The sequence below is a fragment of the Dasypus novemcinctus genome, chromosome 11 (assembly GCF_030445035.2).
Source record: "Dasypus novemcinctus isolate mDasNov1 chromosome 11, mDasNov1.1.hap2, whole genome shotgun sequence".
Lineage (NCBI taxonomy): Eukaryota > Metazoa > Chordata > Mammalia > Cingulata > Dasypodidae > Dasypus > Dasypus novemcinctus.
Window position 1 is genome coordinate 117,847,677 of NC_080683.1, and position 14,395 is coordinate 117,862,071.

General features: G+C 47.3%; 1 protein-coding gene across 1 annotated transcript in view; it reads left to right on the top strand.

Annotated features, from left to right (window-relative positions):
- ARFGEF3 (ARFGEF family member 3) overlaps positions 1-14,395 on the top strand; it is a 149,565-nt gene that overhangs the window by 112,782 nt on the left and 22,388 nt on the right. Inside the window, exons 23-27 of the mRNA XM_058307546.2 lie at positions 4,219-4,363; positions 5,548-5,670; positions 8,692-8,795; positions 10,255-10,399; positions 13,434-13,562. Coding sequence (XP_058163529.1) covers positions 4,219-4,363; positions 5,548-5,670; positions 8,692-8,795; positions 10,255-10,399; positions 13,434-13,562 — 646 coding nt within the window. The remainder of the gene's footprint in view (positions 1-4,218; positions 4,364-5,547; positions 5,671-8,691; positions 8,796-10,254; positions 10,400-13,433; positions 13,563-14,395) is intronic.

A 14,395-nucleotide genomic window follows, 5' to 3' on the forward strand; every position in this document is an offset into this window, starting at 1 on the left:
ATTTGGCAAAGACTACGTTCTTAGTGATTGGTGGAACTGGGATTTGAACCTGGGCAAGCTGGCAGGCCTGGCCTTGTCACCTCCACTGCTCACTCTCCTGGAAGGCAAATGTAAAGAAGCCCACTGGAGACCTGCAAATCTAGCTTGTAGGTGAACTAGGGGCACAGGAACGCCCTCTCACTGAAATCCACTAAAAATGTTGAGTGAAAGGTTGAAAACTCCTTTGAAATACATTGACAAATTGGCAAGAAAGTAAAGAATACTAGCTAACAGTGGGGAAGTAGACAGAGCCCCAATGCTGGTCTTACCTTGAGGGCATTTGCTGTCCAGGCAAGCTGAGTTCTGCTTTCTGTGCATCATATTCTCAGGGCACAGGAATGGAAGACAATTCTCAAGGCAAACCCGGCAAAGCAGGAGATCCCTGGGGCCAAGGTTCAGTTAGAAATGAACCAATCTACTGCCTCCCTGAGGATATTATATGCCTGTTTCTAACACGGGCTCTTAGTGGAGAGAAAACATAGCTCTCTCAGGATTTAACCTTACAAGCTAGGCCTTTGCTGGGTTGAGTGTACGAAACTGCACAACTTCAGTGGTCTGGAAAACTTTACACAGACACCTTACAGAAGCAACACAACTCTCCCTGGAAAAATTCATTTCAACTCTGGCATGAAAGATTCCCACACATAAAATTCCAAGATCTGTGTGCTCACAATGCAAAAAGCACAAAATATACAGGGAAACAGGGCAGTAGAGATAGCTGCCGAAACAACTGGCAGACCTAGAGAGAACCGAAATAATGATATTTTCCATGCAAAATAATAAATCGAAATGTGTAATCAACCCTGTCCCCTCCTCCCCTGCACTCCTACCCCTATATCTGCTCAGACATCTCTCACCCCACTGCTAGGAAGGACACCAACTCATTTCCCTGCCTCTGCCCCTACCCAGCTCATACTCACTCTCAATCCTGCCACCAAAGCATGCAGCAATACAGCTCATGCTTCTGCTGAAAACCCAACACTGGCCCAATGGACAATTGAATTCAAGATCAAGTCTAAGGTCCTCAACCAGTTTACAATACCCTCTCAACTTCTCCCCTCGCTCACATCTCATGTGAGCAACAGTGAATTCCTTGTGGTATTGCTCTTCCTGTGCTTCTGTTCTTCATTTTAGTTTAACTTCCCCACAGAGAACAATTAGAAAAAGCTGGATAAAATATGCTTTTAGAAATTACTTGAAGTTATTAGAATACAACAAGGCAGTGAGGAACTATGGAGCCAAGATCTGGGAGAAAAAAAATACCCAGAAAGGTCTATCTGGAATTTGAGGCTGCTTTTCCTTTAAATGGAGTCTGCTGATCTCAGAAGAGGAAGCTGAGAGCCTAGAAGCTTAGCAAAATTGGAATGTGGGGCCAGCCAAGTCTTGTAACTTCCTGCTGTTTGGGTCAGAAGCCTGAAGAGAAAGGATGGTTTAGGAGGAAGGGTGAACCTTAAATAGACTAGCCCTAGCTGGAAATAATTCCCAACTTCAAACAGTCCCAATGCAAAACACGGTCTTAAGGTGATGTGAGATTTCTAGTGTCTGTCGGCCTTAAGCACAAAATACTTCTCTGACGGAAGATACCATCATGCTAGGATTCAGATTATTTAAGGTTTATTCAGGTACAAAGTTTACATTCAATCAAATATAATCAGGCACATTGGGAAATAGCATGTAATTGAAAACAAAAAGAAAAACAAACAGTAGAAACAGACCCCCTCAGGGATCCAGGTATTGTTGCTGTCAGAGCCAGGCTTTAAAATTACTATGCTTGAACGTGTTCAGAAAGATTAAGGGTGTGTGTGTATTGGCAGGGGGGGAGGGGGCTGGAACTTTGGCCATTGAGTCCTTTCCACAAAAAATCAAGTGTAAAGACTGGAAAAAAAAAATTGTCTAAAGCAACCATTTTAAGGTCTGGAAATTGACCAAGGCCATTCAGCAAATGGAGAAGCATTTATTCTTAGAAAACTGCTTAACATTTGAGTAAAAACAGCTCCAGCCATCAGGCTTCTTGTCTGGGGCTGTAGCCGTCACCCTTACCCCCAGGCCCTATTGGCAAGAACTTAGTATGACTAATGTGGGCCTGAAAGGAAAAATGAGCAGCTTTCTGCCCTAAGGGGTAGAGCTGGTTTGGGGAAGAAGGGAAAGGCCTGGCTTGTCAGCTAAACATGGTGAACTTATTAGGTAATGAACAGGGAAATCCTGCAGCTTTTTAACCAGTTGCAGCCAAGTGATGGACAAATAAGAAATGTAGTGTGAGACCCAGGAGAGCCCATCAGAACTCCAGAGGAAGAGATCAGACCCTAGAGAGCCCATCAGAAAGAAAAAAATAAGGGAGTCTTCAGAGCTGGCTGAACTTCGACTATTTTCTACAGTCTTCACACACTGGTTGATTGGCAGAGGGTGGGAGTATTACACACTCAAGGTTTTTTAGCACAATTTCTGCCCAAACCATTGGCTGCCCACTGGGTTGTGCAAACACAGGGGCAAAAACTGGAGAATCAGCCTAAAGAGGAAGGAATTTAAAAACTGAGCAGAGACATCATCTCATATTGTGGATGGATTTAGATTCTCTAGTATAAGTCCAACCTAGTTACTTAAAAAAAAAAAAAAACCTCAGAAAAAATAAATCAGAATCTAGAGTTACAGCAACCTATTATCTAAAATGTCCATATCCCTACAACAAATGATGAGGCATGCAAAGGAGTGGGAAAGAGTGGCATGCACTCAAGAAAAAGTAAAACTGTCAGTGAAAACTCAGAATGAGCCCAGATAGTGGATTTAGGTGACAAAGACTTCAAAGCAGCTATTATAAATAGGCCCCCAAATGAAAGGAAACTATGAAGACAATGATTTAACAAATAGAGAATCTAAATGGAGACATGGAAACTATAAAATGGAAATTTTAAAATGGAAAAAACATAATAAAAAATTCATGAGGTGGACTTATTAGCAGATTTGAGATTGTAGAAGAAAGAATCAGTGAACCCAAAGACAGATGAATAGACATTATCCATTCCAAGACCAAAGAGGAATAAGTTTGATGAAAAGCGAAGCAAGCCTTAGAGCCCTGTGGGACCACATCAAGAATACCACTGTACATTTAAGGGGAGTCCCAGAAGGAGAGGAGAGAGAGAAAGGGGTAGAAACATGTATTTAAAGAAACAATAGAACCCCAGTTAGAGTCAATACAAAGAGATCCATAATAAGACACATTATAGTCCAACTGCACAAAGACAAAGATTAATACATTACATGGGCAAGAAGAAAGCTGTTCATTATTACAGGAGAACAACCATGGAACAATTGCTGGCTTCTCATCAGTAAGAATGGAGGCCAGAAGGCAATGTAAATACACATTTAAAGTGCTAAAAGCAAAGAAAAAACTGTTAATGAAGAACTCTAAAGAAACTATCTTTTAAAACTCTTTCAAAATTTTGAAACTATCTTTCAAATATGATGGTGAGCTAAAGACATTCTAAGATAAACAAAAATCAAGAGAATTTCTTGCTAGCAGACTATACATACTAAATACTAAATAGTAAAGGGAGTCCTTCAGGCTAACAGAAAATGACATGACATGGTACATTGATTCCATGAAAAAATGAGGCGAATGTGGGTAAACAAAATACAGTATGTATATCTTTTCCCATTTCTTCTCAGTTTACTTAGAAAACAATTTTTAAAGCAATAACTCTAACACTGTATTGTAGAGCTTATTAAACAAAGACAGTATTACAAAAGGAAATAGAACTATATGGAAGCAAAGCTGCTATATTTTGCTGGAATTCAGTCAATGTTAACTTGAAGTAGAAGGTGATAATATGATAACGATCATATTATATGATAATGATCATTATTACGGTGATAATATGATAATGATCATATTACAGTCCCTAGGGCAACAACCAAGAAAATTGCAAACACAAAAGAAAGTTTAAAAAAATAAATAGGATCAAAGCGATACACTTTAAAGAAGGAAGCAAGAAGTAGCAAAGTAGGAGCAGAGGAGTAGAGAAAACCAAGAGCATGGTGGCAATAATGACACTAACCATGAATGGATGAAAAGATGCTCAGCCTCATTAGCCATCAGGGAAGCACAAAGCAAAGCCCAATGAGCCCCCACCACCCCTGGCTCCTTCCCCCGCAGGCGGTCACATCCATCTCCTTTCCCTGCAGGTGGTCACGTCCATCGGCGAGCTGGTGGAAGTGTGTTCCGCCCAGGTCCAGTCGGGCTGGAGGCCCTTGTTCAGCGCCCTGGAGACGGTGCACAGCGGGAGCAAGTCTGAGGTGAAGGAGTACCTGGTTGGCGACTACTCCATGGGTAAGAGCACCCAGGTGACCTTCGCTGTGGCACATTCGTTCCTCATGCCACATTTCATGCCACCAAAAGGAAGCAGACGGCAATTGAGCGTTAGGGAAGACCGATGCCCGAGCCCCGCTTCATCAGCAGGGCCTGCTGTGCCCTGAGTGCCCCCCGCTCTGTGCCCTGAGCCTTGCGTCCTGCTCTTACTGGCAGATTGGACCAAAGCCGAGAGACTGCTGCTGTTTCATTTACACTCACCTGTGCTGGGCGCGTTCCTAAGGCCAAAAGGAAAAATGGGATGTTTGCTAGTAAGAAGCAGAGAAGTAGCACAGCACGGGGGAATCAGAATTAGGGAGCTGGGGCTGGCTGGAAGTGGGTGGGCGCCCACAAAGCATGTCCGGGGACCAGGGACCCTGTGTCAGGGGTCGCCAGTCCCCTGCCCCTGATTAGAGAGTCACCAGAAGCCCTCCCTGACTTGGTGCATAGCTGTTCTTCCAGCTAAGACTTCTTAGGGCAGTGTAGTCGGGACATACTGCCCAGCTGTAACGGGAAGGGCACAGGTGGGGTCTGGAGGAATCCCCTCCAACGAGGGGCCATGTAGAGCCCACTCTTCACAAGAAATGTGTACATTTCTGCTCAGGGGAGGCCTTCAGAGACCTCTGCCAGGCTCGCCCCACAACCCCAGGCTCCCAGAAGGAAAGCAGGCATTCTGCATAAGCCACGTCTCAGCGCATCTGTCCACCCTTATCCGTTAGCTGTTGGCGGGGACTCCTGCAGCCGAATGCCAGCTGCCAGCCCAGGGCCAACCAGGGTACCAGGCCTATGCACGGGGTCTCAGCCTGCTTGGTTAACCCTTCGCTCCACAGAGGTGGGAGCTCTCGCTGCCCCTTCCCTCCCCTGTGGATGGTACGAAGCTCTGCGGGGGCGTGCAGAGACCCACGGGCCAGTGCCCTTCTGTGCATTGCCTGCACCCTACAATGGCCAGCTCTGCCCTCTGCTCTCCATGCACCTCACTGTCTAGAGCCTTCCAGCAGCTCCCTGCAGCCCAGCAGGACGGCACCTAGAGCCAAGCCAGGTGTCCAGGCCAAAGGCCGCCTTCCTCCAGGGGACCTTTCCCCAGACCCCATGGGAGGTACTGGAGTATTGGGCAACCTGAAGAGTGAAAACATACCTTTCTTAGACCTTGCCATCTCGACCCTCAGGAAAAGGCCACGCCCCGGTGTTTGACGTCTTCGAAGCTTTTCTCAGCACCGACAACATCCAGGTGTTCGCTAACGCAGCCACGAGCTACATCATGTGCCTTATGAAGTTTGTCAAAGGCCTGGGTGAGTGCGGCTTCCGCTCTGTGCCTCGGGGCAGCTGGGGCTCCTGGGAGGGGCTTATGTGAAGGCCCTGGAGGCAGGGCCCCTGGGTGGTCCCGGCAAGCCAGAACTGAGGTTTAAGCGGTTAGCACCTGAGGATTTAGGCAGTTAGCTCCGAAGGCTAGTGTTGTGTGCAGTACAGCAGAACAGAACGCTTTCTCTAAAGGAACGCGAGTCTTGTCCAGGGTTGGTGTTTTTCATTGTGTCCACAGAATAACCTTGTCATTTAACTTGTGTTCAATCTATGTATTATCGTTTTCCAGTTCTTTTTGAATCCTAGAATATTGAATATTATATTCAATAATGGCCTTGATGATTCATTTTAATATCTGGAATTGTAGTTTGGGTGTCATGATGCAAGCAACTGCTTCCTCAATGTCACCTAACCAGCAGCATGAGTTTTATTTCCCAACTTCTCCACAAAAATTAGGAATGCCTCCCTCAGGCCTATTTAATTGTAAAATATATTTTGGAAGAGTAGAAGCCCCAATTCCTTAGGCCTCATGTATTTCAGGAGTACTTGGCATTTTATGATTAATTCAGGGATACTTTAAATAAAGCAAAGTCTTGTTATACAGCATGACCTGCTGTAGCAGAAGTTTAGATAACCCAGGTATCTCTGGGATGAAATGGAATGGACGGGCAGCTAGTTAAACCAAAAGCTGAGAAGTAACTTGACAGGTTCCCCACTGGATTCTGGTAGACCTGGAACCTGAGAATCTCTCTGATAATGAAAAGACAATGTTGAGAAGATTCTTTTATAGTCTTGCTAAGTAACTGGCAATTCTTTTGCAAAAAAAAAAAAAAAAAAAAGATACAAAGAAGCCAGATACTTTTGTTTGTCATCAGAAGGCTTTAAAGTGTGAATCTTTGTGTCAGACAGTAGAAAATGCAGAATCCTGTTTGATGTGAGAAGCCCCATGATTTGCATCCTTCAGTTCAGTGGTGCATAACCCGGTCCTGCCACATGGGGGCGCTGGGCTGGACAGCTGCGGGGCTCCGGAGAGGATTAAAACCTTCCACCTGCGCGCAGCCTCCTGCAAAGAGATACATAAATCAAGATCACAGTTTAGTAAGACGGACTCCGGGAGAGTTGGTTAAAAAATAAAAGACCATTTAAGCTGAAATGAACTAGCAGCAGGAGGAAGCTGCAGGTCTCACTGAAGTGACTTGGAGCTTCGTGGAGGAGCAGGTCTGCTCTCTAAAAATAGGTTGCATGAGGGGTTTCCCCATGGGTGGGCTGGGGGGTGGGGGGAGAAAGGACAGGAAGGGGCCAGGCTGTGACCCTGTGTGCCCCATCAGGGTATCCCGGATATGGGGGTGGGGGGTTTCTTAAGCCAAAGGGCCCTGTGCCAACTGGACTCTGCAGGCCAGAGCCCAGCGCCTGTTTAGGGGAGCAGAGAACAGCGGGAGCACGTAGGGCTGTCGAGGTAAGAACTGCTGCACCCACGTGGGGCCAAGAGACCCCGCCCCCAGCCCCCAGGTCTCCTGCCAGGACCGATGTTCCCCAGATTAGGAAATCCAAAAGGAGAGCAGGTTAGGGAGGAGGAGAGAGGAAGAGAGGAGGTCTCCTTTGGACATTTGGTCACTTGAGTTTCTATGAAACGTCCAGGGGAGGTGCCTGAGAGCATGCGTGGAAGCTGGGATTTTATCTTAGGGCAGGAGTTGGGCCTGAAGATCAAGAGGCAGAATTATCTGTGCACATGGAAGCTATTTAAAGCAGAGAGGTTCTACTGTTTCGTGCAAATTGTAAGGTAGAGCTATGTGCGTGGGGCTCGGGGGCAGTGGGGAAGCCGCAGCCCTGCGGAGCCTTGCAGGCTGGTGCCACCGTTCACCTAAGCTCTAAGCACCCTCCATACAAAATGGGAAGCACAGCACCTGGTCGTAAAATGCATTGAAATCCTACCCCAGGGACCCGTGAAGGTGTCAGTGTGTCCTCATTTGGAAAGAAGGTCTCTGCAGATGCCTTTGTTCTGTAAATCTAAACCAGGAGTTGGCAAACCCCAGAGGTTTTTATAAATAAAGTTTTATCAGAACACAGCCACGCACATTTGCCCGTGGCTGCTTTCGCACTACAGCAGCAGAGGTGGGTATTTGCAGAGACTGTATATCCTGCAAAGCCTATAGTTTTGCTCTCTGGTGTTTACAAAAAAAGTGTTTGCCAACCCCTGATCTAAAACGTAAGAAATGATTTAGCCTTTTTTTTTTAAGGAGAAATATGCCTCTTAGTCTGCTTCTGGTTTTTAACTAATGCCTGGTAATTATGTCTGTTTACCCACAGAGAAGGGAGCGAGTTGCAACAATTGGAGATAATTAAAAATAATTACAGTGCTGCAACATGATTTTATTAAAAGTATAGAAACACATTCATTACATGAGAAGAAAAATTATAGTTCTCAACTACAATTTACTTCCAAAAATCTAGATGCCCCTCTGCAGACTTGTTCAACCTCTAGATATGCAAAAAAAGAAAAGAAACAAAGAAAGAACAAATCATTTAAATCCAATTAAAGTCTCTGTCCCCAAGCCCCAAATGTCTAGACGCTTCCCACCGCCTCATTTTTCACCTCCATTTAGTGCCAAGAGCTGGCAGCAAGCATGGCCCTTTTCCAAACCCAGAGAGGCTGATCTCCAGGCCAGAAGGGGCACCGTTGGGCAGCAGAGCAGCAGCCCAGGAGGCAGGTGTCCACACCGGCACGTGGCAGAGTCCGGGCAGGGTTCGTGAGGTGTCGCTTAGTGGAAGGAGGAGGCATAAAGCAGCACCCACAGTGTGATCCCAGGAAGATGATGCGTGCTCACACTGTCCCTAACAGGTGCACCTGCCGGCGAGTCCTGGCAAGGATGCGCCCAAGCAGGTGGACTTGGGCGTGCTTCTGTTTCCTTCCCCCTTGGTTAGTGAATACTGGGGTGCTGGGTGGACACGAGGTGTCCTGTCACCAGGGGGAAAGGGTAACTGTGCTCTCTCTCCTCCCCCACTGCCCCCAGGGGAGGCCGACTGCAAGGAGATTGGAGACTGCATCCCGGGACCCGGGGCCGCGGCCACGGACCTGTGCCGCCCCGCCCTGGACTACCTCCGGCGCTGTTCTCAGGTGAGGGCCCCCGAGCCTCCAGGAGGTTTGCGGGTGGGTGGTGACACCGCGTGCTGGAGCCCAAGAGAAGCACCTTCTGCTGCCGCTGAAAGTGCCCGGGGCTGGGCTTGAGGGTAAAGCTGCCCCCTTCGCACGGAGAGCGGAGCGAGAGGGTGTGGAAAACGTGCTGGGATGCACCGTGCCACCCTGCAGTCCCCAAGGCCTCTCACTGGCATGCGGACACTGTCACCCGACAGCCGCGGGCACGGGCGGTGGTGACAGGGCGCAGGCAATGGTGCTAAGGGCGGGGTGGCAGGGCGAACGGTGACCAGGGACCTGCGGAAAGAGAGGGGAGGGTTCAGTGTTGAGCCCTAGAAAGGGGGCGACCAAACGGTCTCTGGAGCGCGTGCCCGTCGCTGGGCCGCGTCCACTCAACCCGCCCCCTGTCGCTGGCGCCGCCCCTCGCCCGCGCCCCTGCCCTCTATGGCCTCCAGTCCCTTCCTGCGCACTCCAGCCTCCCCCTGCCCTCCTCTTCCTGGGGGGCTCTCTACTCCCCAGCTTGCCCCCAGCCCCTTGCTCTCCACCATCCACCTTGGCGCCGCACCCCCCCGCCCCCTCAGCACCTTCCCTGTCCCTCGGGGTGGCCCAGCCCCGCTGGCTCCCCGGCCCCCCGCACGCCCCCAGCTCCTTCCTGCGGGAGGCCGGGCCCTCTGCCTGCGCCGCCCCCTCTGGGTGGCTGGGAGCGTCCCTTATTCCAAGAGACCAGGGCGACAACCCTGCTGGCCTCCCCCACAGGCCACCCCTGCTAGGACCCCCATGGGCCCTGCTGCTCCTCCCATTTGAGAAAGGATGCTCAGCCACAAGGCCCTCAGCGACAGGCGCTGCGTCTCGCTCACCGCAGATCCCCGGGTGTCTAGAACACCAGAGACGGGGCAGGCACAAGCCTAACCCAGGCAGGTGAGGGTCCTTGGGAGACCCTCCCGGTCCCAGGGGTCCCAGGGGCTGGCACCGGCCGGGGAGGGAAGAAAGTGCCCGAGCCCCTTCGTGCTGCTTCTGGCTGCGTCTCCCCCCTTCCCGCAGAGGCTCAGGACGCCGTCGACGGAGGGGCCCATCTGCCCACACGCCCCTCTCCACCATCCCCTCTCCACCATCCCCTTAGCACCCTTTTCCCAGGGGCAGGGAGTCTTGACACACTTCCTGGTTCCATCCGGAGGCTGATAAGCGTCTAGAAAATTCCTCAATGGAGACACCAAAGAACGCTCCCTCGCCTCCTGTGCTGCCTTCACGTCACTTCCCTGGGTTCAGGGGTGGCTGCCTCCTGTGGGCTAGCTGCCTCGTGGGTCCACACGCAAGCCCCCAGCTCTAAACGAGCCTTGCTGGCTTACTGGCCCCTTGCAGTGCTGCAGCGTGGCGACGCCCTGTACACCCGCCGCGTGGCTTTGTCGGCTAGGTAACTGTGGGATGGTATTTATTTATTTAGCTATTGGCCAAAATCTACAAAATGCCCTTGAAGCCCATCTTTCTCAGCGGGCGGCTGGCCAGCTTGCCGCGGCGGCTGCAGGAGCAGTCGGCCAGCAGTGAGGACGGCATGGAGTCGGTGCTGTCCGAGTTCGACGATGACACCGGTAGGTTCATCGAGGGGACGAAGCCGCGTTCTTTGCTGGGTTCGTATTCCCAGAGCTGAAACCACGGGTTGAGTTGCTTTCCCATCATCGGAATGACCATCCACGTATCTTGTTGTCTATCATTCTATCAGAACAACTTGACCTTGCATTTCCACAAACACCCCAAAACCATCATTTTGCAATCGATGCCTCCAAACCTGTACTTCCTAGATGAATGCCTCCACGTAAAACCAGCACACTTGGCAGATTCCATTAAAAGTCATTTCTAACTGAATTCTCTTGAATTTAGCAAACTGGGATTTGGTGCATTTGGTCCTTAAATTGGCTAGTAATTGTCTTTAATAATTTTCAGGAAACACTATCATGATATAGCCCTTCCTGGAGGACAATTTGGTTAGAGACAGGAAATTAAACCATTACAGAAGGGAGAGTCTGCTTGTGAGTGTGAAGCTGAAGGCTCATTAAGAGAACAATTTCAAGAATTTCTTTCCATTTAGGTGCCCTGTAAGCACCTGTGAATTAGAGTTCAGCCCAGCAGCTTTGGTTTTATCGTTGGAATTTCCAGCTGGTTTCACTCTTACTCATGCTTCCTGCCACCTTTCCCCTCCCAAGGCCCATTTCGGTTCTGGGTCTAGAAATGGAAATGTTAGCCTTAAAGAGGCCTGGTTCCTGGGCATAGCTTTTTTCAAACCCTGGCAAAAGGACTTTTGGAGAGGTTTTGGGTTGCTTATTTTTGTTTTATTTTGCTCTTACAAATTCATTTGTGGCAGTGGCAGGAAGATTTACAGCTTCAACCAGAGTTATAAACAGTAAAACCACACCAGCAGACCAATTGCAAAGAAGAACTATAGGAAAGAATAAAAATCTGAATTCAGTGGATAGCTTAGGATATCTGAAATTGGCTAAATGTTTGCCTAATAGAGGTTTAATTAGAAATGACTAGATAAGGATAATTGCTTAGCATCTTGAACCTTCCCCCCCCCCCCCCAGATAATTTTGCAGAAGCTAATGTTGCTTATCTACAATACATTCCTTAAAACAGCTGTACATGGTTTGTGCCTGTAACAGTGAGTACCCCCTTCTGATCTTGGGGAAATCATTAATCCATTCATTTTTTTCTAGGAAGCCCATCTTCTTATGGCTAAAGTTCAGCCGAGGCCTATCTGAATTATGCCGTATTATGAATTCATTGAGGACTTCAAAGTTATAATGATATATGAAACATAGCTAGATCAGAGACTAGACTAAAAAGTAAAACCTTTAAGTTAATATTTAAACATAATTCTCACCACTGATACATTCTCAGATATTATTCCTCCAGGCTCCAAAGACAAATTACTTTTTTTTTTTTTTTTACTTTTTTTCTATGGAAATTTCAAACATAAACAAAAGTAGACAATGATCTTCTTATATAAGGTGCCCATCCCAGCCTTGATATTACCAACTCATGGACAGTTTTGTGTCATGTGTATCTCCCCATACATACTTCCTCCTTTCTGTATTATTTTAAAGCAAATCCCAGATATTATAGCATTTCATCTGTGAATGTTTTGATACATATTCTTTAAAATAACAAACACAGCCAAAATACCATTATCACACCTAAAAATGAACAATTCCTTAATAGCTTCAAATCTCCAGGCAGTGTTAAAACTTCCAGTTGTCTCATAAATATCCGTTTACTTTCAGGATTCACATGAGGCTTACACTCCATGTTTGCCTGACGTGTCACTTATGTTCTTTTTAATTTCAAATTTCTCTTTCTGCCTCTTTTTTCCCCTTGCCATTTATTTCTCGAAGAAGGGAGGTCCTTTCTCCTGTGGCGTTTCCCTTTTGGATTTTATTGCTTGCATCTCCATGGTGGTATTTAACATTGTTTTCTGTCCTCTGCATTTCCTGTAAATTATCTTGTCCACACCTGCTCATATTTGGGGGTTCGTGACACATTCTTTTCACCTACTTTTATTATATTTATTGTCCAAGGATTTTGGTTTTGCTTCCTAATAATGGAATATGCAAAAGGAAAGAAGTAGTGGGTTTTTTTGTTTTGTTTTAGGATGTACCAGGGATTGAACCCAGGAATTTATATGTAAGAAGCAGGCACTCAACCACTGAGCTGCATCTGCTAGTGTTTTTTTAAAAAATGGGAATATTCAAGAACTATGCTGCCATCTTCTGATGCAGTTACCTTTTGCAGGAAAGTCAGAAGTAAAGTATTACCATTTGAAAGTAGGGCAGACTGTTTATTTTTTCCATTCGACTCCAGGTCCTTTTGTATGAAGCTAGAGAAATGCATTCCTTTTCCTACCTCAGTTATTAGAGCTGTAGGCTCACGTGTTTCAGAAGGCTGCATTTGCAGAAGTATTGGCTCGTGCATTGCTTGAGTAAATGACAGCACCAGAATGGTTTGGACCAAACCAAAGTAATCTCATGCTTCTCTCCCATCCAGTGATAAGCAGCACTCAGAGCTGGTGCCTTACGTTTAAAATGGAACTCTCAGAGGTGGAGAAGGAAGAGAGAGTGTTTTGGGGTGCTTTCTCTGATAAACACTCCTTACAGCACTTTGAGTCATTTTCCTACCTGTGAGCATAAGATATAGCACCTGACGTGTGCAGGATCAAGGGGCATCAGAGTTTCATACTGAAACATGGGCTGTAAAATCACAAACAATTTAGAGATTGGGCAAAAATAAACTGGAGTTGAATGATTGACTTGTGAGAAAAATGGGGCACTAGGAAGCAAAGACTGAGGTCAAGAATTTCTACTATTTTGCTCTCATCAGCTCCCTGGAAATCTGACAATCATCCCAATATAGTAGAATTTACCACCCATATTCTCTTCTCGAAGTGGAATAAAAAAGAAACCCTTCCCTTGGCTTCGTCGCGGCGTGGAAATCATACTGTGCCCAAGTGGACGGCCCCGAGGGCTGCCCCCTGGCCAGCGTGCAGACCCTTCCCGCTTCCCGCTTCCCGTTGTCTCGTGAGATTCTTCGCTATTTCCCTGGATCTCACAGTGGCCTGTTTTTGGTCTTCAGGTCTCATAGAAGTCTGGATCATCCTACTCGAGCAGCTCACTGCGGCTGTGTCCAACTGTCCACGCCAGCACCAACCACCCACCTTGGACTTACTCTTTGAGCTGTTGAGAGATGTCACCAAAATTCCTGGTACGTATTTCTGTACCTGTCTTTTGTGAACTGTTATACATGTTTCTTTCTTCGGGAGAGGTGTTTCTGTGAGTGTCTACCTTTTCATGCAGTAACCCTAGACTTCGGGAGTGCTTCACGCTTCATAGATGCTCAAAAAATATTTGTCGAGGGGTGTGATACAGTGATCTTTAAAACATGTCCAGTGCGTCATCTGTGTGTCTTCCTGCCCATCCACTTTCAAATACTGGGGTGGCCAGGACGTTGTTGTGTTGGATTCCCCATGCACCTGCTGTCAGTGTCTCCATGGGCCATTCCTTCCACCCCCACCGCATCTCTGGTCACAAGCTCACAGCCCAGGGCTGTCGGCAGGGCCCAGCAGGTCAGCCCCTACCCCAAACAGCCACTCCAAGGTATGTGCAGTGCGGAGGCATCAGCATCCTATTTGTGTAAAGTCGGGGGTGATTAGATTGGGGAAAAGAGCTTCAGCGACCACCTACTACAAACCCCTCATTGTGCAGGAAAAGAACGGCTCTTAGGACTTCATTTCTTGTTCTGAATTAGTCAAGTTTACCTGCACACTTACTTACCCCAGTTCCCCCCAAATCAAAGAGGTACTTTTATAGAAGTATTCATTTTTTCAAACAATCAGAACCCTAAATGAAACCACTAGCTAATTTCATTGTAATGAGAAGTTCTGTATTCTTCATAAACTCGTGCAGATTGATATTCTTTAAAACTCCATAGCAAAGTTTATATTAGATTTTTTTTTTAAGATTTATTTATTTCTCTCCCTTCCCCCCCGCCCTGGTTGTCTGTTTTCTGTGTCTATTTGCTGCGTCTTCGTCCGCTTC